At 41.9% G+C, this 23,969-nt stretch overlaps 1 protein-coding gene across 1 annotated transcript in view; it reads left to right on the top strand.

The window, feature by feature from the left end:
- The first annotated feature begins 6,338 nt into the window (after positions 1 to 6,338).
- Positions 6,339 to 23,969, top strand: part of LOC143388949 (KAT8 regulatory NSL complex subunit 3-like) — a 68,457-nt gene continuing 50,826 nt past the window's right edge. Inside the window, 15 exon segments of the mRNA XM_076842359.1 lie at positions 6,339 to 6,539; positions 11,325 to 11,496; positions 15,225 to 15,328; positions 15,455 to 15,640; positions 17,662 to 17,770; positions 17,773 to 17,792; positions 18,019 to 18,135; positions 18,366 to 18,467; positions 18,593 to 18,664; positions 19,685 to 19,759; positions 19,894 to 20,060; positions 22,254 to 22,317; positions 22,720 to 22,905; positions 23,076 to 23,157; positions 23,160 to 23,228. Of these exon segments, the coding sequence (XP_076698474.1) occupies positions 6,375 to 6,539; positions 11,325 to 11,496; positions 15,225 to 15,328; positions 15,455 to 15,640; positions 17,662 to 17,770; positions 17,773 to 17,792; positions 18,019 to 18,135; positions 18,366 to 18,467; positions 18,593 to 18,664; positions 19,685 to 19,759; positions 19,894 to 20,060; positions 22,254 to 22,317; positions 22,720 to 22,905; positions 23,076 to 23,157; positions 23,160 to 23,228 (1,690 nt within the window). The 5' untranslated portion in view covers positions 6,339 to 6,374.

The raw sequence follows: 23,969 nt of genomic DNA, 5'->3' as shown, positions 1-23,969 counted from the left end.
AGGAAATGAGAAGGACAGGCATGGGACAGAGCTGGCCCAAGAGCCACTTAGTGTCACATGTGTAGGGAAGAAGAGGAATGTGCATGATGCTGGGCCAAGAGGGGGTCAGATTCAGTAGTCCTGTGACAAACTGCCACCAAGGCTGCACTTTCCCACCAAGCCCTGGTGTCCAGGATGGCTAGAAGCACTGTGACCATAGACCATGTACCCTGGTATATACCTCATCATGGTTTGTGGTTGCTACCTTTCAGTGAGTTGATGCCTTCCAAAGGGTCCCTAGACAACCTTGTCTCCACTGTCATGGAGGCCTCAGGCAGGCAGGGGAGGTACAGATCTGTCCCTGCCCCTCATGGCACAAATGTGAGGTGGGGCTTCAGAGATGTGCATTAAAAGGAATTTTTAAGGTGATCCTCGGTTTGTGGGCCTCTACTGGAGCCCTGGCCATCCTCTGTGAGGTGGGCACCCTTTCCCCAGGGAGGGACCCATGGAAGTAACAGAGCTGGGACAGCATGCCAACATTTATATCCCTTGTTATACATTGACCTTTCTCAGGTATTTTCCTACAGCATATAAAACAGACTAGAACAACTTCTGTGTCTCAGTTCTCAACAAGACAGTCTTGGGAGATGCTGTTCTGCATTCACTGAGTAACTTTTAGTGAGTATTAAATCCCTCTGAGACCAAGGCCCCTTATTTATCAGATTGAGTAGAAAACCTATGATTACATTTAAAAAGACATGGTATAGCTCAGATGGTAAGGGCTTAGCATTTATTTATATATGACCTTGTATTCCTTATATTGCCCTTGGTACTCAAGAGTTTTGTCATTTACTTTTGAACTCAGATATATTGAATTGATATTGTTCAATATAGCAATAGAATCTATGTCTCCTTAAATTATGTCAAATTCTCTATGTGAATATTTTTTTTTTATAACTGGAAGCATTGTCCCATTGATACTGATCATAGAGGGAAGTGGCATATATGGCTAGATCTTGATGGCACCCATTAATTAGAAGTGGTCTGAATTGACTAGATCAAAACCACTAAGCACACATGAATAAAGGGGCAGACTCCCCACCAGTCATCCACATATTTAAAGTTTCACCAACAGATGAAGCCACTTTTTGCTTTCAGACCTTTGAACACACCATTCCTTCCTTTCTCCTGACTCATCTTTCTCTATTTTGTCCATCTTTCCCTGGTAGACTCTTCCTTCAAGGTTTATGGAGCCTTATTTGAGTTCTCTCTGCTACTTCATCCTCATTACTCAGTCACTCTTCCCATCATTTATTGTCCTGTTGCCTTTGTTTGTTCATCTATTCACCAATTAATTTAACAAGTATTTACAAAGAACCTTCTATTGATCAGACATGATGCTGCAAATTGGGGGTCCAGCAGGGACAGGGCCTGGACCTGCATTTTCATGTCTCCGTTAATAGTTCTCCCAGACCTGTCAGCCCTCATTTTCCCTGATGTAACTGATTTTGGGTTCAAGTGCTATGCCCACTCCCTTCTGGATCATCTGTTCCTCAAATGCAGGGCTCCAAATCATGGTATTCTGTATTCCCAGTCCCAAACACAGTGCCCAGCCCTCAGTAGGTGATCAGTAAATGCTTGCAGGAGAAGTACTGGAAAACACCCTATATAAGAAGCAAGCATACTGGTTGACTGCAGGAAATGCCCACCTCCTGACTGGCCCACTTGCCTGACCTGCCCCACTCAGCCTACCTAATAAAGAAAGGGTTGTTTCCCATTTTCATCTGAATGTGATGCTGATGGCCTGCAATTGTTACCTTCCCTATGACCTGATTTTTTTTGCCCAGGAGTTTTCCCCATGAGTTTTCCCCTTTACACATCTTCACCTGAACCCATAGAGGAAAGGACGTGGAAGATACTGGGGGCTCAGGCTCCCCTTCTTCTATGGGAGATTTTCTTTAAGTTCTTCTAATAAACAGCATTCTAGGAACTGTGGATAGATGGAGACTCCAAGGTTACCATTGTAAGGCTCAAGACTTTGTCCCAAGATACTGGGATTTTTTAAAGCAGGTGTATGACTTGATGGTCAGACCTTTTTGAAAGAAGAATATTTACTAAAAAATAAATGGGGAGGTTTAGGGGTTCAGCTCAGTGGTTGAATACTTTCCTAGCATGTACAAGTTCTGGGTTCAAAATGCAAAGAGAATGGCGAGCAGAGAGATGTGTCTGGGAGTTCAGGAGGAGGCTGTCTGTCAGTGTGGTTGAGGGAAGTGACAGTGGTTGCACTAGGCAGGGAATGGGCCTGATAAGGGAGAAGTGGGGCAGTTGGTGATAGGAAGAGCTAGGATTTGGCCATTGATTGGGTGCAGGAAGAGGGGAAATCAAGGTTGGCTGTGCCTCCTGGGCAGGTGGCATGCTGGGAAGCAGACTGACCTGTAGCAGCAATGTTCAGCTGCAGGTTATGGATTGGAGGGAAGTTGGAAATGCATGGGATGAGCTTCTGGAATTCAGATGGCATCTGCAGATTTTCCCCTGGGCCCCTCACACCCTGCTTACACTCTCCTGCACAATTTGATTTGAACTGCAAGAGCCTCACTTGTTTAGCCAACAATCCAAGGTCTTGGAAAGAGAGGTCCTTTCCTTCTCCCTCCCAGCATCTACTGGGACCTGCTTCACCAGAACTTCTCCAGCCCCATCCACAGGTGGACATTGTCCAGAAAGGGCCCTGGAGGAGCAGAGGCTGCAATGAGGATCTCAAGACCTGAAGCTGGATCTCACCTGGGTCTTGTGAACAGGAGGGGATGGCTGGGGAGCACAGCAGAGATATCAGGCAGGTCACAGGGACTTTCAACCTGGAGGTTCCTCACCAGAAAGTGCTGAGGCTTTGAGGACAGGGACCCAAGCATGTTGGCACTGGGCACAATCAACTCCTGATAGAATACCATTTTCATAGTTATGCCCAAGAGGTCTTCGTCATCTGTAGGAGCAGTCCAGGTAGGACGTGGAGGCTGGAGCTCACAGGGTGCAGTCATTTACCCCTTCTATCACATTGTCCCCCCATGTCCAGCCACTGACTGAAAACATGGCCAATAGGAAAAGTTTAACTGAGCAAGGTACAGTGATGTGTTTGTAATCAGTGACTCAGGAGGCGGAGGCAGGAAGACTGAGTGTAAGTTCATGGTCAGCCTGGGCAACGTAGTGAGGTCCTACTTTGATGTACCTCAGTGGTACAGGGTCTCTGGGATAAAAATCCAGTACCAAAAAAAAGTTGCAATTGAATACAATATTAAGACTTAAGAAAGAAATGTGTGGCTAAAGAAAATGGTCATTTGTCCCCTCTGTCTGGGCCCTCTCCAGGCTCACAGTCCTCTCTCTGAGATGACTTGACTGGTCTTTCAGCACTCTGGTTCAGTCACTTCCCTTTCTAGACAGCTCTACAACATCTCAGTGGTAACTCTTAGGGGCAGGGTGTCTCTGCATGGTAATTGCCATATTGAAATCTATTTGCATTCTTTTTTTCTTTTTTCTTTATACATGACAGTGGAATAGTTTACAATTCATATTACACATACAGAGCACATTTTTTCATATCTCTGGTTGTATACAAAGTATATTCACATGAATTAATGTCTTCATACATGTACTTTGGATAATGATGTTCATCACATTCCACCATCATTTCTAAACACTGTCTCCTCTCTCCCCCCGACCCCTGTGCCCTATCTAGAGTTTGTCTGTTCCTCCCATGTGCCCCCTCCATACCCCAATATGAATCAGATTCCGTATATCAGAGAAAACATTTGGCTTTTATTTGGGGGGGGATTGGTAACTTCACTTAGAATTATCTTCTCCAATGCCATCCATTTACCTGCAAATGTCATGATTTTATTCTATTCTATTGCTGAGTAAAAGTTCATTGTGTATATATGCCACATTTTTTTTTATCCATTCATCTACTGAAGGGCATATAGTTTGGTTCCACAGTTTAGCTATTGTGAATTGTGGTGCTATAAACATTGATGTGGCTGGGTCGCTCTAGTATGCTATTTTTAGTCCTTTGGGTATAGTCCGAGGAGAAGGATAGCTGGTTCAAATGGTGGTTGCATTCCCAGTTTTCCAAGAATTCTCCATACTGCTTTCCATATTGCCTGCACCAATTTCCAGTCCCACCAGCAATGTATGAGTATGCCTTTCCCCCCACATCCTCACCAACACTTATTGTTGTTTGTCTTCATAAAAACTGCCAATCTGACTGGAGTGAAATTATAGCTTAGAGTAGTTTTGATTTGCATTTCTCTAATTGCTCGATATGATGAACATTTTCTCATATATTTGTTGATTAGTTTTCTGTTTGTGTTCTTGACAGGTGAAAACTTCATGACCTGGGTTGTACTCTCAGTATTTGTTCATTTACAGATAAGAGAAAGCTGAAGCCTTGCCTGCTGGGATCCTACATAGTGTTTGGGAGTTGAATGTTGGAGGTGAGATTCCACTCACACCCCCAATGTCCTCCAACTACCTTCCCTTTATTCCTTAAACTCCTCAGGAAAAAGCCCTGGTACTGACTTCCCTCTATACTTCCTGGAAGGACCAACAACACTCAGAAAAACTGCATAAACACTTTTTTTTTGCTATTTATTTATTTTGTGGTGCTAGGTATCTAACCCAGGACCTTTGGTGTGTCAGACAAGTGCTCTACCAATAAGCCTCATCCAGTTCTTGGTAATTATTTTTAATAGAGTTTATTTATTAGAATATTTATTTATTTTTTGGTTCATAACATATTACAATTAATTTATTTTAAAATTAATTTCCTATTTTTTGTGGTTGTTTCTTCTGTTAAGAGAAATTTCTTAACTAGTGAAATATTTTTAACATTTTTGGCTCAGCTGGGGATGAGCCTAGGGCCTCACTCATACCACTTCACCTCTGGTTCATTAATAAATCCCATTAGGTCCTGAGTTTTCAATCCTGTATAGGACATAATGAGTTAACATGCATATTCCTAAAGAGTAAATCCAAGGAGGCTGCTCTGGAGGAGTGTTTGGTGCACGCCTTCCCACCCCTGCTCCGGGTCTGTGGGGATTACTAAGGCAAAGGGAGCAGCTGAGGAGAAGAAGGCAGTTATTGGGGGCTGTCTGGGTTGGCCTCATTCTGTGTGCTCCTCTTCCCTGCTAAATATGCAGGATGTGGAAATTTCTGCTTCAGAAACTAGCTTGCATTCCTGACTTTGCTCTTTTTAACCAAGTCCCTGGAGGTGAGTCCACGCTGAACTTTGTGGCTTGCTCTCCCTCCTGTTCGGTGCCTTGATCCTTTGGCATTTTGCACCATGCCTCCTTTGCCAGGGCGTGGAGGCGGTACCCTGTAAGCTCACTAGAACCCAGCTCAGAAGCGCTAGTTGCCCGACTACTACAGGTCAACTGCAGGCTGGACCTGGGGAAGGATCCATAGTCGCGGCCCCACTCAAGGCAGGACGTGCATACGGGGTCTGCGACGGGTGGCTGGGGTCACAATGACACAAGGCCGATCCAGGTGGCTCCTCCTCATCGTGAACCCACAGCAAACTTGGCCAAGCTGCTTGCACCCTGGAACCTCGGCCACAGCCTTCCACAGGGATCACAAGCCTTGCCTCCAGGAGGGACCCTCTCCAGGTTTGGTGGCGGGAACCCCAAGGGTGCCTGAGTCGGGGACGGTTTGCTGGGGGCTCCACTCGGCCTGGAGAAAGGGCTCCCTGGCAACGCTTGGTCCACACTGCCTCAGGGGAGCATGCCTTGTTGTCTTTCCAAGACTTCAGAGTATCCCGCAGTCACTGCAAAACGGTCAGGAGGAGGAGAGGCAACCCAAGCTGTGGTTAAATTCCTGGTGGTGGCCCACGTGGTGCGGCTTGCTATAGGGGTGCCTGTGTTTGCTTTACAGAATGGAAACATGAGACCATTGACTTCTGTGGAACTCATGTTTGTGATACCTGTTGATGGCCAGATTCCTTCCTGCCCACGTAGAAAGTGTGGTGCTAGCCCAGTAAGTTCACTGCCAGCCCAGGGCAAGTCTTCGTGAACCATGGAGGCAGTCAGTGCTCCAGTTTTCTGTAGAGATGGAGTATGGAGGATGTCCTGGAACCAACACTCTTTTTCTGGTGGTTCTGGGATGTCAGGAGCCCTCCCTGCATGGGCAAAGATGTTCTGTAGAATATGTGGGCAGTAGGATCTGTAGCAGGTCATGTTGACTCCCATTAAATAATCTATGTTTGGAGAAATTTAGAATATTCCAATTCACTTAAATGGACACTTTTTGCTGCAGGTGACTGGGATGCAGATACCCATGCCTTGAGTTGCTGCTGCTTTACTGAGAGGACCCACAGGGGTGGGCAGAGGAACTTATAGAATTCAGCTTGTCCCATGGGCGCCTCACTATTCTTCCAGCTTTCAGTGCATGAAAGAGATTGGGACCCAGTTTTTCTGGACCACAGCTATGCCAAGCCATGGAATGCCAAACCAGATGCCAGTAGTGCCCACCCCACCTGCATGATCTTTGTTACTCCCCTGAAGCAGCACCAGGATACCATGTGAGTTTGGGTTTCTTTCCTAAAGGCTACTACTGCTAGAACTGGGAAGTAAGTACTTTCATGGGGATGACTGGGAGGGTGCTGTGTGGGAAGGTTGGATGTTAATTTGGGCATCAAATATCAGGCCTAAATGTGGACATTTGCATTGAAGACTTCTCCTAAGAAAAGTTAGAAAAGCAAGACATGTAAAGTAAAATAGACAAGGGTGCCCACTTAGATAAGTCTTATATATGGAAAACGAAATTGAAAAGGATTAAATTGATGAAAATAAATGCTGAGATGTTGATTTTAAAAGATTGCCACATACAGCAGAACACGTTGAAATGTGCCTGTAATCCCAGTGGCTCTTGATGCTGAGGAAGGAGGATTGTGAGTCTAAAGCCAGCCTCAGCAACATAGCAAGACCCTAAAGAAAGAATAAAAAATGGACTGGAGATATTGATGAGTGAGTAAGTACCTATTGGGTTCAATGCCTGGTAACAGAAAAAAAGATTGCCACACAGGCCATGTATGATTTCACATGCCTGTAATCCCAGCAATTTGGGAGGTAGCAATTTCAAGGTCAACCTCCACAATTTAGAGAGAACCTGTCTCAACATAAAAAGGGCTGGATTGTAGCTCAATGGTAAGGGTCCCTGGGTTGAATCCCCAGTACTATATATAAATAAATTAATTAATTAATAAATAATTGTCATACAGGGTTAGACCTGTGTCACTTTGATGTAGTGCTGTGGTTTGCTTGACAGTGACAACAACAGTCATTTTGCATTTGCTGACCTCACACATAAATGTTAGGAGCAAATTCCCAAGACATTGCTTTCTCAATGTGACAGAACTTCCACCCATAGGTTAATCTAAAACCTTCTTAGTCTAATATTTTCAGCCAATCTGTATTATAGGGCAAGCAGCTTTCATGATATTATTATTTGATAGGAGATACAATTATATTGGCTTAAATAAACCTGTTGGCAATTGTTTTGAACTTTAAGGCAGTCTTATTTCTTACATTTTGAGACTTGTTGATATGTACTACTCTGATGATCAAATGATGCCCTTAACTACAGTATTTTGGAGACTGTTTTTTTTATTTTATCTACTTTTAATCTTTCCTTAAGCACAGGCTTTAGTTTTTTTGGGAGCTAGAGATCTTGTGTTTTTCCTCTTTTGATTCCACTTCACACCCACAATTGAGTCTTTTTTTTTTTTTTTTTGGTAACCAGGGATTGAATTCAGGAGCATGCAATTTCTGAGCCACATCCCTAGCTTTATTTTGTATTTTATTTAGAGACATGGTCTCACTGAGTTGCTTAGTTTCTCAATTTTGTTGAGGTTGGCTATGAAATTGTGATTATCCTGCCTTAGCCTCCCGAGCCACTGGGATTACAGGAATGGGCCACTGCAACCAGTATTATTTGTCTTTCTTAACAAAGATGTTGGTCACCACAGAAAGGGCAGAAATCTAGAGAGAAAGATGAGAAAGATGAATTAGGATAATTGTTATGTGGTGATAAGGTACTTATTCAATATAAAAGACATTTTTGGGTAACTAGATGATTATTAACTATGGTGTTGTATTCAGTATGTGTGGGGCTTGTCCCATTTCCTCACCTGTTTACAGTGAATGAGATGTCCCAATAGATGTGGAGATGGTCACGATGACTCCCATGCCACTCTATGACAACAAGGTGTACAGTGTTATGAATGAGTACAACTGGCATGTCATCTTTGCCAGGCTTCAGGCAGATGCCCTTCCTCCTCCAGAGGACCTGTTTTTTTTCTGGACCATAGCTATGCAAAGCCATGTAGTGCTCACCCAGATGCCAGTCGTGTCCACCCCACCTGCATGCTCTTTGTCACTCCCCTGAGGCATCACAAGAATACCATGTGAGTTTGGAATTCTTTCCTAAAGGCTACTATTGCCGGAACTGAGCAGGTGGGGATTAGAGTGGATTTTTGGAGGAATGATTGGTGGGTACTTATATGGGAAGGTTGGATGATTAATTTGTGCGTTTCTGTTAAGCATATACAAATATCAGACCTCGGTATCCACATTTGCACTGAATAATTTTCCTGAGAAAAGTTAGAAAAGCAGACATCCTAATCTCTTGGACACTTTTTATAATTTTACCTAATTTCAATCTTTCCTTAAGCAGAGGCTTTAGTTTGTTTGGAGATAGAAATCTTTTATTTTGCCTTCTATTTTGCCCTATGGATTCTACTTCACTCCACCTTTGATTCTTAATGAATTAGAGAGACCATGATGTGTTTTTTAAATTTTTTTCCTTTTATTTTGCAGTGTTGGGGATTGAACTCAGGCTCCAAACATAGCAATCCATGATGTGTTTTAAATACACATAGAATTGTGATTTGTGATTCATTTCCCAATGATTTTAGAAATTTTTGTTGTATAAGACATAGGACCTGTGACTTTAGGGAATATCTAGCATAATCTTTGCTGTTGATGTTGTTGTTGTTGTTTTTGGTACTGGGTATTGAACCAGGGGCACTCCACCACTGAACCACATGCCCAGCCCATTTTTTAAAAAAAATTATTTAGAGACAGGTCTTTCTAAGTTGTGTAGGGCCTTGGTAATTTGCTGAGGCTGGATTTGAGGTTGTTATCCTTCTGCAGCAACCTCAGGAGCTCCAAGGATTATATGCATGCACCATGGTTCCTGGCATCCTTAACATTTGATTCAGGTTGTCTTTTGTTATTTTTGGTTTGTTTTTGTTTTTGTTTCAATGAAAGGGGAGTACTCAATTCTATGTTGCCCAGGTTACTCTCCAAGTCTTGCACCCCAGTGACCCTCCTGGGGCTGTCTATAGACATGGACCACTGTGCTAAAAGTGTAAGCTTGATGCCTCTCTCCTAAGGCATAACTGAAAAGCTCCTATAAAAAGCATTTGAAATCTTTTCCTTTTTGTTATGTAAAGCTTCTTGCTGACATTGAAACTCCTGGATTCATACCCCATTATATTATTTTTTAATTATTTTTTTTCTTTTTTTAGTAGTTGATAGACCTTTATTTTATTTATTTATATACAGTGCTGAGAACTGAACCCAGGGCCTCACATATGCCAGGCAAGGTTGCTACTGCTGAGCTTCAGCCGCAGCCTCGTTATATTACTTTATTTTTGAGGTTCTGAGGATTGAACCCAGAGCCTTGTGCATGTTAGTCAAGCACTGAGGTACATCTCCCACACTTTTTGAAAAATTTGTAACAGGGTCTTCCTGAGTTGCTATGGTTTGGCTTGAAATTTTAATCCTCCTGCCTCAGTGACACTAGCAGTGTCACTTTGTGACAGTGAGGTCCTGTAGAGTTCATTTTGTTGGTAGTTAGAAAATTATTTCCTCATATAAACCGTGTTGCCATACATAGACCCTGAAAATTGGAATTTGGCATATTGCAGGAAATAATTTTGGGCCATTGTGACTGGAATATGGTGGCAGGTGGGCTATAAGTAGGAGGTAGACAGAGGTTGGCAGAAGAAATCTCAGTTGATTATGAGAGGTATGAAGTCATTGGAGAATTTTAAGCTAGGGATCCAATTTGTATTTTTAGAGGATCACTGTGGATTTTTAAAAAGTAGATTATAGTATAAGAGTGGGGTTAAGAATACCAGCAGTGAGGTCTCTGCAGTAGCTTGAGATGAGCTAGACATCATGATAGTCTGGAAAGGGATGGGAACAGTATAAAGGAAAAGGTTCAAATAGGATCCCTCTTAGATCTTTGGCTTGAGTAGCTGGATGGTACCATGAATTGGGGAGACCTAGGGAGTATAGGTTTGAGATGCCAAAATCAAGAGTATTCTTGTAGGCACCAATGTCCACAAGTTTTCACTCAGTTTCTGATCTGATAATCAATCAGCTCTTATTCCCACTACCAAATCTACTGCACAGTTATTCACTTCATTTAATAATGATGTGATTATTCCAGTCATTGGAAATGGGTGCAGTGAGATCATCGAGGTCAAAAATTTAATATGGTGTTGAGGAGATAGCTAGTAGACCCAATTGATTTGCATGGTATTTCAGGCAACAAAGATTGTACAGTGTACCTAAGGTGTTGGGGAAGGATCCCCATGGTACTAAAATTCTATTAGCATAATTTTAAAATGTGAAAGATCCTTCAATGATCCATTTATATTCATTTTAGTTGTAGGCACTGCACAAAATGAGTTAGATAGAAGCTTTCTGCATAACAGGTGATTCTAGATAATCACAGACTTTTACAATCATATAGTTAAGTACAAGTTGATTTATTAGTGAATCATTTAAAACTCTAGACCAGTGCTATTCAACAGAACTCTGCAGTTATAGAAATGCTCTAATCTTGTGTGGTCTGATCTGGTGGCCAGTCTGCTGAGCATTAGAAATGTGTCTTGTGTGATTAGGAACTGGATTTTAAATTTATTGACACTATTTAATTTCAATTTATTTATGTAGTCGCCTGTGGCTTATAGCTTCTGTATTTGTAATAATAATTACCTTTATATAATTAATTATTTGCTTAAGGAATATATCTTTCTTTATAAAAGCTACTGGTCACTTTTTAAACTTTTAGCAGGTTTTATATTCCTTCAGCACATACCACAGAGAGGGAAGAGATCTAGAAAAATGTGAGAAAGATGACTTAGGATCAAAAATTTTTGTGGCTAAAATGTGCTTATGCAATGTAAATTAGACTATGTTGAAGAGACATTTTTTTGGTAACCAGGTGATTGTTAACCATGGTGTTGTTTGCAGTATTTGTAGACTTGTCTCATTTCCTCACCTGTTTACATAGAATCAGATGTCCCAATAGATGTGAAGATGGTCACATCATCTCCCATGCAACTCTATGACAACCAGAAAGTGTGCTGCATGATGAATGAGTGTGAAGGACACATCATCTTTGACAGGCCTGATGCAGATGCCTCTCCTCCACCAGAGCACTGGGAGGAGCATGTCAATAGTAGGCCACTTCTCAGAGGAATGGGTTAATGTCACTATCCTATAATAATTTTTTTCATCCTCTTTAACGAGACATTTATTGTAGCTACATAAATGGGAATTTTCTCCTAACTCTGTCTCATTACTGTCAGCTTGCTGTGCTCTGAGCTCATTGAGAGTAGGGCCTGCATCTCTGCCATCTCAGCCTCCCTATGGCATTGCCTGGCATACAGTAGGCATATAGGCAGAGTGTTTTTTCAGAGCTCAACATAATCCATGGAGGATTGCTTGAGCCCAGGAGTTTGACACTAACCTGGGGAAAATGGTTTATATTGCTGAGACTTGCCTCTAATTTGTGATTCTCCTGAATTGCTGAGATTACAGGTGTGCACTACTGTGCCTAGCTAAGAATCCTCTCTTTAAAAAAGTTAGTGGAATAAAAAAAATTAATTTAATTTGATGGGTGTGGCTAGTTCTGTAGCTTGCATTACAATATAGGGCTCACCCAGACTACCGAAAATTAAATGTACATTTGTATGATTTTACATTTTTGTGGTCTATAGCTAGTAGAGTGCAAATGTTTTAGAATCACATGAAAATCCAAGAGATATTTTGAGTGGCTTTAAAAATAGATTTAAACCTGGGTGTGGTGGCATGTCTGTAACATGAGCTACTAGGGAGGCTGAGACAGGAGGTCTACATGTTTGAGATCAGCATTGTGCTAATTAGACTCTGTCCTAAAATTTAAAAAGAAAGTGTTGAGAGTACAAGTCAGTACTAGAATATGTCCCAGCAGGCATGAGCTCTCAGGTATAATCCCCACTATTCTCGAACAAACAAATATACAAACAAAGATTTGCAATCTCTGGTTTTGAGAGATACTTACATTCATTTTCCTGAATTTGCTGGCTAGTTTTGTTTCCCTGCCCCTGCCTCCAACAGAATCAGCATTCCTCCATTTTTCTGTTTGTTTAGCAAACATTTCCCTTTTATATAACAACTTTATTGAGGTTTATTTACACACCCTGTAATTTACCAGTTTATGTGTACTGCCAGTGCTTTTTAGTGTAAATTCAGAGTTATTCCCCCAACACCCTAGTGTATTTGATGAAATATTTCATCACCTCAATAAGAAACTCTATTCCTATTATCAGTCAATCACCATTTCTCCTGACTCCACTCATCCCTGGAAGCCACCAGTGCACTGTTTGACATAGATTTGCCTCTTTCGGACTTGAGTGTATGGGATTGTGAGTTGCATGTTCTCCATGGTGGGTGGTTTGGCTTGTGCTTGGTGGAATGTTTCCAAAGGTCATGCTTATTAGGCCATGTTACATCACTCCATTCTTTTGATTGACATTCCATTGATTAGATAATCCATATTTTATTTGTCCACTGATCACTGATGGACATTTAGGTTGTTTCTGCTTTGGCTGTTATAAAAATGATGCTGTGAACATTTGTGTACAATTGTTTGTGTGTGTGTGTGTGTGTGTGTGTATGTGTGTGTTTTGCTGGGGATTGAAACCAGGCCTTGGGCATGCTAGCCAAGGGATCTACTGAGCTACCTCAGCAGGCCCTGTGTACAAGTTTTTGTGTGAATGTATGTGTAAAGTACCTAGGAATGGAATTGCTGGATCATATGTATATGAACTCTGCACTTAACTTCTGAGAAACTGCCATACTGTTTGACAAAGTGGCTGCTTAGCACTTCACTTTTGATGAAGCTGGCTTTGAACTCATGATCCTCCTGCCTCAGCCTCCCAAGCTACTGGGATTACAGGCATGAACCACCACACCCAGATTAATACTTTACTCTATTTAAAAGAATTTTTGTAATTGTAGATGGACAGCATGGCTTTATTTTTATTTGTTTTTTGTTATGTTGTGCTAAGGAAAAACCTGGTGCCTCACACATGCTAGGCAAGTGCTCTGTCACTGAGCTATGGCCCCAGCCTGAATGCTTTTACTTCTTATTGTATTAATTTTCTGGAGCCTTTTTGTTCTGGAGTTTTAACCCCCCTAAGCAGGGCCATTGTTTTTTATTTGTGACAGGTCTTCCTATGTTGCTAAGGCTGACTTTGATCTTTAGATCCTCCTGACTCACTCAGCCTCCCTAATGCTGGGAGTACAGGTGTCACCACATTGGCCTCTGTGTATCTTTGTTTCTTACTTTTTTGGTACTAGGGATTGAACTCAGGGGCAGTAAAGCACTGAGTCATATCCCCAGTTCTATTTTGTATTTTATTTAGGGAGATGTTCTTCACATCACCATTGCTGTGGCTAGCTTTGAACTCATGATCCTCCTGCCTCAGCCTCTCTAGCTGCTGGGATTACAGGTGTGTTGCCATGACACCCAGCTCTGGAGTATCTATCTTATTTCAATGCAGTTGCATTTTCCCACTATGTTTTAACTTTATAATTCTTGTTCCCTTTTACAGAGGTTTGAAATTTTCATATAGCTACATTTATCTTCCTTTTTTGTCTTCTAGGTTTTTTAGATGTTTTCTTATTTCATTCTTAGAAAGACCTGAATCTGAAATAGGCATATGGCTAGGTAGATTGATTACTATTTTCTACCTTGCTAGTGGTTATCTCAGACCTATTTTTTGACTTTATTTTTTACTGATAAGAAACACTACCTTGATATAAATCTTGTTTGGGTCTAGCAATCACTTATATTTAAAAAAAATATTGAGTAGTATTTTCCTAATGACAGGGAGAGTCAGTAAACAAATATTACTGAGTTGGTATTTTTGTGGGTTCTTTTTGTTTTGTTTTGGTCCTGGGAATTGAATTTGACCACTAAGCCACATCTCCAGACCTATTATTATTTTTTTATTTAGAAATATGGTGTCAAAAGTTGTTTAGTGCCTCACTGTTGCTGAGGCTGGCTTTGAACTCACAATCCTCCTATATCAGCTTCCCAAGCTGCTGGGATTACAGGTGTGCACCACAGTACCTGGCTCTGATTGGTTTTCTTCTATTGCCTTTGTTTTCATATCTTTAGGAGGCTTCCTAGTCTGAATTAGAGTACCTAATTCAGGTTGCCAGGAGTGGGTTGATGGGCAGGTTAACAGGATCCACAATTCTGTCTGGGTGCATTGATGTGGGCTTAAGAACTGTAGGGTAGATTCCTGATTGCAGTTTACTGCTGATTTGGAGGACAGAAAAAGTTGTCAGTAAGCAGCTGGTCATGTGTATGGTGGTGTCATATACTGGGATAAGTTAACTTATATAAGATATAAGTTTACTAATTTTGTGGCATATTGGAAAAATTAAGAAGCATGGAAAAGGGAAAGAAATTACTGTAGGGTAGAATTGAGACCAGGAGAATAGTCACATATCTGTCATATTTTTGTTTTTAAAGCTAATTTAAGTAGAATTCTTACCATAGTCTAAGGTTTTGGTATACTGAAACGCTTTGCTGTTGCAGGTTTTGTGAAATGTACAACCTATGCAATTCAAATTTCTCTATATGCTGGTACCCTATCTTCATTTGCTAGTGTATTTTAGCTATTAGATAAATAATTATCTTTGGTAGCACTAAAAGACTTCATCTTTGACTGGTGTTGACTTGTACGTGAGAATATACAAATGTTTGCTGAGATGATTCATTTCCAGGATTGGGAACAGAATCTTGTGTCAAGTTATACTCTTTCAGAAGGGAATCAAAAAAGATTACAGAATTTTCCTTAAATGTTGTGCATACATGAGTAATATCCCTAGGGTACGTCCTTAATTTCTCAGATATTCCCTTTAGGACTGACTGGACAGTGGCCAAGAACACACTATTCAACAAGATCCTCAAAGCCCTGCAGTCTGACCAACTTGACCGCTTGGCCAACGAAGGGGTAAGAAATCAAAAATCTGCCAATGTGGGCTCTTCCTAGTTCAGGCCTCTATGACTGACTGATTTCTACCTACCTCCTATCTGGTAACTATGTGGAACTCTTGTTCCTTCTTCTTGTATTTTTCAGGCTTGTAATGAGCCATTGCTGCATCCTGTCGCTGTGGACAAGTGTGCAAGGCGGGTGCGGCAGGCCCTGACCAGTGAGAGTTGGGACACCAAGATGATCCAGTGGCTGCACACGACCCTGATGGAGACCTTGAGTCTGCCCATGCTGGCTGCCTACATGGATGCTTTGCAGACACTGAAAGGGAAGGTAAGGCTATGGTTGGTGTCTGCCCTGTGCTGGGGGCCACCAGTCTCTGTGATGCATTCAGACATGGGGTTGGGTAAAGTCTTTACGTGGTCAGTTTGGAGGGCATGGCTAGTAGGTATGCTAATAAAAATAGGAGACAATGTCTTGTTTTTACATTTGATCTGCTGTAATGTCTTTGTGCCATCTCCATAATGAGGTGCAGGGCCTAAAATCCAGAGGACTCATGGCCTGACAGCCCCTGGCTTATGTCATTACTGGATTTTATCTTCCTGCTCCCTCTGAAGTCTAACAACCTCCATCAGACCTTGATACTTTTCATTCTCCAATCTTTAAAATCCTTTTTTTCTTTCTCTCTGAAAAGAATCTCTAACATGTAAATACCTTTTCCTTTCCCTGAGATCACTTTGACCTCTGTGGGCAGTGTGGAATTCACACAGATACTCCTTTGGAGTGTAAGCATCAGGGTATTTGAAACTCATATTTATACATCTGCAAGGTCACATCTTGTTGGACAGTAAAAGAACAGGATATGGTATAATTAATGATATATACACTATTGTTGGATATGTTTTTAGAACATAATAGTAGGCTTCATTAACAAGCCACACTCACTTGAAGGCTGTACTTTAGAAAAAATGCAGGGTTTATTTAAATTTTCTTATTTATATAAGGATAGAAATTCTTTATTTTGGTTATTTGTTTTTATGGAGTCCTAAGGATTGAACCCAGGGCCTCATATGTGCAAGGCAAGTGCTATGCAACTGAGCCAAAATACCAGCCCAGAAAATATATATATATATATATATATATATATATATATATATATATATATATATATATATACACATTTTTTTTTCAGCAAATAGTCACTACAAATTTTAGAAAATGCAGAAATACATAAGGAAAAGGTCATGCATAGTTCCACAGGAATTCTATGAACATTTGGCATGTTCATATCATCATACAGCCTTTTATATATAGTGCTGTATATATTTTGTTTTATATGTAGAATTTTAGCAAAATTCTTTTGTTCCTTTCTTTCTCTGTCTCTTTCTGTCTCTCTCTGTCTCTCAGTACTAGGGATTGAACCAAACGATGCTGTAAAACTGACCTGCATTTTATTTATTTATATTTTGAGATGGAGTCTCACAGCTCAGGCTGGCCTCAAGCTTATCATCCTTCACATCATTGTGATTACAGCATGGCCACCATGCCTGGTACTAATTATTTCTGGGGGTTGTATATTGTCTAGTATGTATTTGAAATTAACCCATGCTGGGCATGGTGGTACATACATGTAATCCCAGCAGCTTGGGAGGCTGAAACAGGAGGATTGTGAGTTCAAAGCCAGCCTCAAGCAACTATTGAGGCTTCAAGCCACTTCAGTAAGACCATATAAAAATAAAAAATAAAAATTGGTGATGTGTCTCTGTCTTTATGCATCCCTGAGTTCAATAAATGGTACCAAAAAAAGAAAATAATCCTAGATATTCAGTCAGGTGGATAAATTATTTAACTGCTCCCTAACATATACATTTAGATTGTTTATGTATTTTGATTGCTATTAACAGATAATATGTCACTGGGTATATATTATTTTTGATATAATTTCTTGTTTTGGAACCAGGAATTGAACCAAGGGACACTTAACCACTGAGCCACATCAGGCTTTTTTAAATTTTTGAGACAGGTTCTCCTTGCTCAGTTGCTTAGGGCCTCACTCATTTGCTGAGGCTGGTTTGAACTTGCAATCCTCCTGCCTCTACCTCTCAAGGTGCTGGGAATACAGGTGTGTTCCACCACACCTGGATTGATAATAATAATAATTTCTTTTAGAAGGTTCTCTAGTGAAATTGTTTGGTACAGGGATGGGGATAAACTTAGGATCCAGATGCATTTTACCAGATTGATTTCAAAAGGAGCATACACACTGTCTTTGCATGCTGGGAGCTTATTTTTCACACAGCCACTTATTTGTACCTTTGCTACACACAGAATCATCTCAAACTTTGTCTTTCTAGATCACAACCTTGATTGACCGCATGCTTATGTCGCCCAACACAAAGACTGGGGCCAAAGGAACTCAGGCCTTGTCACTGTTGCTGAAAAGGCCCTGGGACCCTGTTGCAGGGTGCTTCCTCATGACAAGCCAGTGAGTTGAGGGGCTCAGGTTTAAGTGTGGCAAGTGAGATGTTCTGACTCGTAGCCTGTAGCCCTGGCTGGAGGAAGGTGTAACCTTTTCCCTTAACCACTTGTTTATTAGTGCCTAACATAATTCTGTAAGCAATGGGTCATGGGTTGGGTGAGTAGCCAAAAAAGCCACTCCTGATCCTTGCGGGTGAACCTCTCACTCACCAGGTGGGATTTTCTCTTTGCAGATGAAACTACCTGGCTCTCCTCTGATTCTTATCACCTCCTCAGGCCCCTCTAACTCTGCATCTCCCACCTCATGCCGCCACCGCTTCTGGAAATCTCAGCTGTGCTGCTTAGGCAAGGTTTGTTGGGGGCAAGAGGATGTCTCCACGTGGGAATAAGATCTAGGAGGATGGAAGAGAAGAAACACAGGAAGGTGTAAAAATGGATGAACTTGAAATGTAGAGCATCCCGTGACTCTTAATTGGTGTTCAGATACCACTTGCTGCAAGGTTGAGGGATTCAGAGTAGGTTAAGTAGAATGGAGAGATTTGAACCTAGCACTTTGGCATGGCACCCTTCCTTCCTTTAGGTCATCCCTGTCGCCACCTATCTGCCAAAAAATGGCAGTGGAGTGGGCCTTCTGCAGTGCCTTGAGCATATGATTGGGGCAGTTAGAAGCAAAGATTTGGAGGTGAGAATGACCCTGTCTCGGGTGACCCTGGCACACCCCAGGTGACCCTGGTACACGCAGTGTGATGGGGTGTTTATACCTGTCTGGAGCCTCCTTCTGACTGTCTTCTTTCCCTTTCGGTGAAGATTCACCACCATTTCCCACACAAACCCATCATTTTGATTGGCTGGAACATGGGAGCTTTGGTAGCCTGTCAGGTAAGTGGTTTCTGTCTTATTAGGAGGTGTCTTGGGGGCAGTACTGGTTGCTAATGATGGCCATCAAGGCCTTGACTTGTGTTTCAAGCCCAGTGCTAGATCTTACCTAATGATTGCATTTTAAACTGTAGAAAACAAACTTTAGTGCTTTTTTTTTTTACTTTATTTTGGAAATTTTTCAGCAGGACCCAAAGTAGAGAGAAGCTAGTAAGTACAACACAGGGTCCCTTTCCCAACTTTACCTGTAACCAACTCATGGTAGGCTTGCTTCATCTTTCCCCTTCCTGCTTCCTTTTTTTCTCAGGTTAATTTGAAGGAAATCCCAATATATTATCTTTTATTTATGTATATCAATCAGCATTTCAAAAAACAACATCAAAAAAAACAACTCCTGAATTACATTTTTCCCACATGTAAGTACCATTTAATTTGCCCAACTGAAAAAATAAATCTCATAGGCACAAATCAATAGCTCTGGAATTTCATGCCGTGTTCATATTCTGTCCCTTTATAAGATATTGAGGAGTTTTTCCTTTGTCTTACATTGTATATCCACTAGTTTGTTTTAGTGCGCCTGACATGTCCAGGGCCCCAGTGCTGTCCAGTCTTGTGGAGTAGATACCTAGAGTCCAGAGAGGAAGACCACATCCACCTGACTCCTGCTCCCAGGGAAGTGAAATCAGCAGCTGTTCCACAAAATCTGGGATGTCTGGAGCAGAGAGATTCTATTCTACTTAAGGGAGAAAGGCAATGCCTTTACCGTTTTATGAACTCTTGGTGGAGAAAAGTGATGAAATCTCGGCCTAGGTTGACAAGGTTGAAGTAAGAAACCTCCCATCCTGTGCCATCTGAGGACCTGACTTCCCTTCATGGTAGCTCTCATGGGAGAGCACACCTTGTGTTAGGACAGAGGAAGGGGAGGAGGGAATGGCTGGTGGGTCTGCCAATTCCCTAGACACTGGGTAGGCTGAGGCATACTGAAGTCACCTTCCTGCAGACAGACTGTGCCATTGTCCAAAGCTGTCAATCATGGAATATATCACTGCTGTTGTCTGCCTTGGGTTTCCTCTGTTCACTGTGTATGGCCCCCAAGGGGTAAGAGTAAGGTGAAACTGGTGGCAGATGTCATTGAGAGTGGGGGCAGGGGCATCAGGAACACATCCTCATACATGCTGGGTCAGTTCTGCATGATTGTGAAGTGGCCAGATCTAACCCTATACCCCTTATAGTATGTGGATGATCCCCTTTTGGATATGAAGACTCCAGTCCTCATTGTTCTTGATCAGAATTCCCTGAAGTGTCACCCTGAGGCCATGGAGGACTTCTGGGAGAAGATCTGTGTAGAAAACAGCTTGGTGATCATTGGGGGAGCTGATGATGATCTCATATGGTTAAGGTCCCCTTGGGGTTGTCAGAGTGTTGGAGGAATGATGTATGGTGCTGCTGTAACTGTAGGCTAATCTGATTAATCAGGTAACAGTAAGCAGTTATTTTTTAGTTAATTTTATACCTATAAAAAATGTCGCAAAATTGGGTACAAGAAAAATCCATATACCTCTAATCTGGATTTTTCAAATGTTGGCATATTGTATAAATGAAGGATAATTCTCAGAGTCAGGACATGAACATCACTATGGTGGCATTAGATTCAGATTTCATCAGTTGTCTCCCAAATGTCCATTTCTGGCCCTGGAATCAATCCAGGATTCCATGTGACTATGGTTGCCATGTTTCCTCAGTCTCCGCATCCCTACCCCATGAGCCAAGAGGTAATCTACCACTGAGCTATACCTTTGCCCTTTTTGGTCTTTATTTAGTTTATTTGATTTTTGGTAGTGGGTATTTAACCCAGGCACACATTATCACTGAGCCACATCTCCAGCCCCCCACCCCTTTTAAAAGCTTTTTTGACATGGTCTCACTGAATTGCTTAGTGCTTTGCTAAGTTGTTGAGGCTCACATTTAACTTTACATCCCCATGCCTCAGCCTCCCAAGCCAATGGAATTAAAGGTGGGAGCCATCACACCTGATTGTTTTTTTATTTTGAGACAAGGACTCTCTAAGTTACCTAGACTGGACTCAAACTTGTTGCCTCAGCCTCCTGAATTGCTGGGATTACCAGTGTACACCACCATACTATGATGTTGACACTTTCAAAAATGACTGGCCATTTATTTTGTAGACTGCCCCCAGTTTAGGTTTTTGACATTTTCTTCATGGTTATATTGAAGACATGTGTTTTTGGCAGAAATGCTTCTTGACTTTTCTCATTGATTCCCATAACAGAATTCCTGTTGGTTTGTTTTATCACCCCTGATAATCCCTTGCTCATGTGGTTAAGGTGTCTTCTTCAGTGTTCTCCACAATGAAATCACTGATTTCCCTTTGTAATAGGGAGAAGGATCCTTGAGACACTGTAAAAATTATGCTTTTGACAATGTACTTTCACTGGAGTTTGCATTTTTAAATGCCCTGTTGAGGATTATATGCCCTGTTGAGGATGAATGAATGTAGATATTATTTGTATGAAAACTTTTTTTATGTATTTTGGAGTACAAACACAGCTAAAATTTGGAATGACATGGCTGTTCTTTTCTTATGATACTGGAGTATAGACAGCTTTAGTCATGGTGTCATGGAATATATTAAAAATGAGGGTGTGGCTTTTATTGACATTGTTTTTCTTAGTAATTCAGATATTCTCATCTACATGAGAAAGACATGATTTGCTGTAGGGAGTAGAGGGAGTTAGGCCTACTGTTCCTCAGTGTTACCTTTTGGAATTCTTAAACATTTGCCTCATTTTTTTTCTATTTTTTTTTTTTTTTTGCAGTACTGGGGATTGATCCCAGGGATGCTCCACAACTTAGCTTTATCTTCAGCACTTTTAATTTTTAATCTTGATGCAGGGTATCACTATTTGCTGAGCTAGATCTTAGACTTTCAACCTTAAGGCTCTGTCTCCTCAGTAGTTGGGATTACAGGAGTTGCTGCATACCTGGCTGCATGGTGCTGAGAGTGTTGGACAGATAACACTAATAATGTCTTCTTTGCTTAGAAATTTGGGCACTCACTGTCTTCATCTAAATGTGGGGACCTGGTTTTCTCTTTATCAGGATTCCCAATCAGAAGCCGGGGGTTTTAAGGCTAGCTTTCAAGTGGGGAATACAGTCAACTATGGTCATTTTCTCTTTTCCCGTAGAACTAGCCTAGGACCCCCTTTCATCTGCTAAACTATTAACCTCAGGGTTGGATGCTGGGCCAAGTGACGTCTCATTGAGTCCTAGCAGTAGCGATGAACTTCACCTGTTCTGACTGAGGTGTGGTATTTGTGGAGGGGATGAAGCAGGCACCATGCTTAGTTTTCCACATGGATTGTTTTGTTCAATCCCATGACTACCTGAATGAGGTATTATGATTCTCCCTTTTTGCAATGTGAAAACAGGCTCAAGAAAGGTTGCATCACTTGCCCGAGGGCTAATAAATGCTGTTTTATTGGTGCAGAGAATGACAGATGAAAAATCCATTCTTATTTTTATAGGATGCTATGGAATATTTTATAAATATTTTCTTCATTCTTTCTCTTAGAATAAGCAAGGCAAAGAAGAAATCAGAAGGGTTTTCTCAAAGGATGGTGGACAGATGTATTCAGGTGAACACTTGTCTCATATTTCTCTCAGCAAGGCCCTCTTCTATTGTCATTGAGGTTCAGTCTTGTTGGCAGCAGCTTGATGAATGGTGTGGGAGTATCCAAGGGGGCTTCTGATAGGCCTAAATCATAAGCAAAGGAGAGTGGCGACCTGAAAGGAGGGTGAACCAGTAAGAGAGAGGGTCTGTGGGAGAAGGGTGGAGGGTCTGTACAGAGGCACCTGCTGCAGGTCTTCTCTGTTGTGGCTGTTTGGAAGGCTGGGTTTTGTTGCAGGCACTGTGAGATGGGGAGCAGCATCAGCACACCTGAAACAGAAGCAATGGAGGAGTCACATTAGCTTCACACTGTCTGGTGGTTCCTGTTGTCAGGTGGAGGACCCATCTGCCTGGCTTCTTTTTGTACTAGGATGAGATTGTGGACTTCCTGATGGGAGTGCTTACTTACTGTAAGGGTCTCATGGGCTGTGAGCCTTGGCATCAGGATGCTGAGAAGAAGAATGCCTGCAGAGACTTGGCATTTGAAGTCCTTGAGTGGGGCAGTCAATCTGCTTCCTCAGCTGCCATGCTGCCCTCCTCACTTTTGTGCTCAGAGGTAGAGTGGGTGGGGAGGGAGCACTCTTGCTGGTTGTGAGGACCTCACAGTGTGCTCTCCAACCTTCTGGGGATGCCTGTGAGTTCCTCTGAGGAGGCTCTAGGGGCTCCTGCTAACTGTGGTCAAACCCAGGCAGACCTGACTCTTCTCTTGGCCTTCTCACTCCTGAGGATCTTTCCAGAGTGTCCAGTAGCCACACCTCCCATTCCATGACCGTCATGGCCACAATGACCTCTGCTCAGAAGTCAAGCGCAGGGGCTCCCAGATGCCCAAAAAAGATGTGCAGTGGAAAGAATCTATGCTGATCCACAAACCAGCCCAGGGTATAGGCTCAGGGACCAGTGGCCTCTCTTGGGTTCTTTCTACTGCAGGTGGTTTCGCATGGCAGTTAGAAAGCACTGGGTTTGCAGCTTTGTCCAGGAGGATATGAGAGGCTCCTTTCCCATATTCCTGTCCAGGCAGAATTAGGTTGCAATGAGTGGCTGTTGTGCCTGCAGCTTCCAGGAAGCAAATGGGGAGGCAGAGGTGGGGAGGACACAAGCAAGGAATCAACCAAAGGCAGTGGGCACAGCACACAAAGGAGCAGCAGAGCAAGAGCCACAATGAAAGATCCAATAGGAGAGAAGGAGGAAAACACCAGGTGAAACAACCACAAAAGTGCCCTTGAGTTAAATCCCCAGCACTCCACCAAAAAAGAATTTGTAGTCTTTTCCTTTAATACTTGCAGTGTATAATCTGAAAAGTCAGCTGCTCTTGAGGTTCCGTAATATGTGGTAAATTCTTGTTTCTGTCTTTCAGATAATCTTGGTTTTTAATTTCTGACTATAGTGTGTCTCAGTATGGAGCCCATCTATCCTAATTAAGGAGGAGGCAGAGTGGGACATTAGAAATAGGATTAACTTTCAAGTTTTTTCTACTTAATATTTTGTTGAGTTTCTTGCATGTGTAGGTTAATCTCTTTCATTGAAATAAGAAACTTTGAACTTTTACAATTTTAAAAATATTTCCTTTGTCATGATTTGGGTCTTAGATGCCCACCAATAATTCGTTGAAGGCTTCATCTC

Source organism: Callospermophilus lateralis, unplaced genomic scaffold (assembly GCF_048772815.1).
Source record: "Callospermophilus lateralis isolate mCalLat2 unplaced genomic scaffold, mCalLat2.hap1 Scaffold_45, whole genome shotgun sequence".
Lineage (NCBI taxonomy): Eukaryota > Metazoa > Chordata > Mammalia > Rodentia > Sciuridae > Callospermophilus > Callospermophilus lateralis.
Note: the sequence above shows the minus strand (reverse complement) of the source record. Positions and strands in the feature narration are given on the sequence as shown.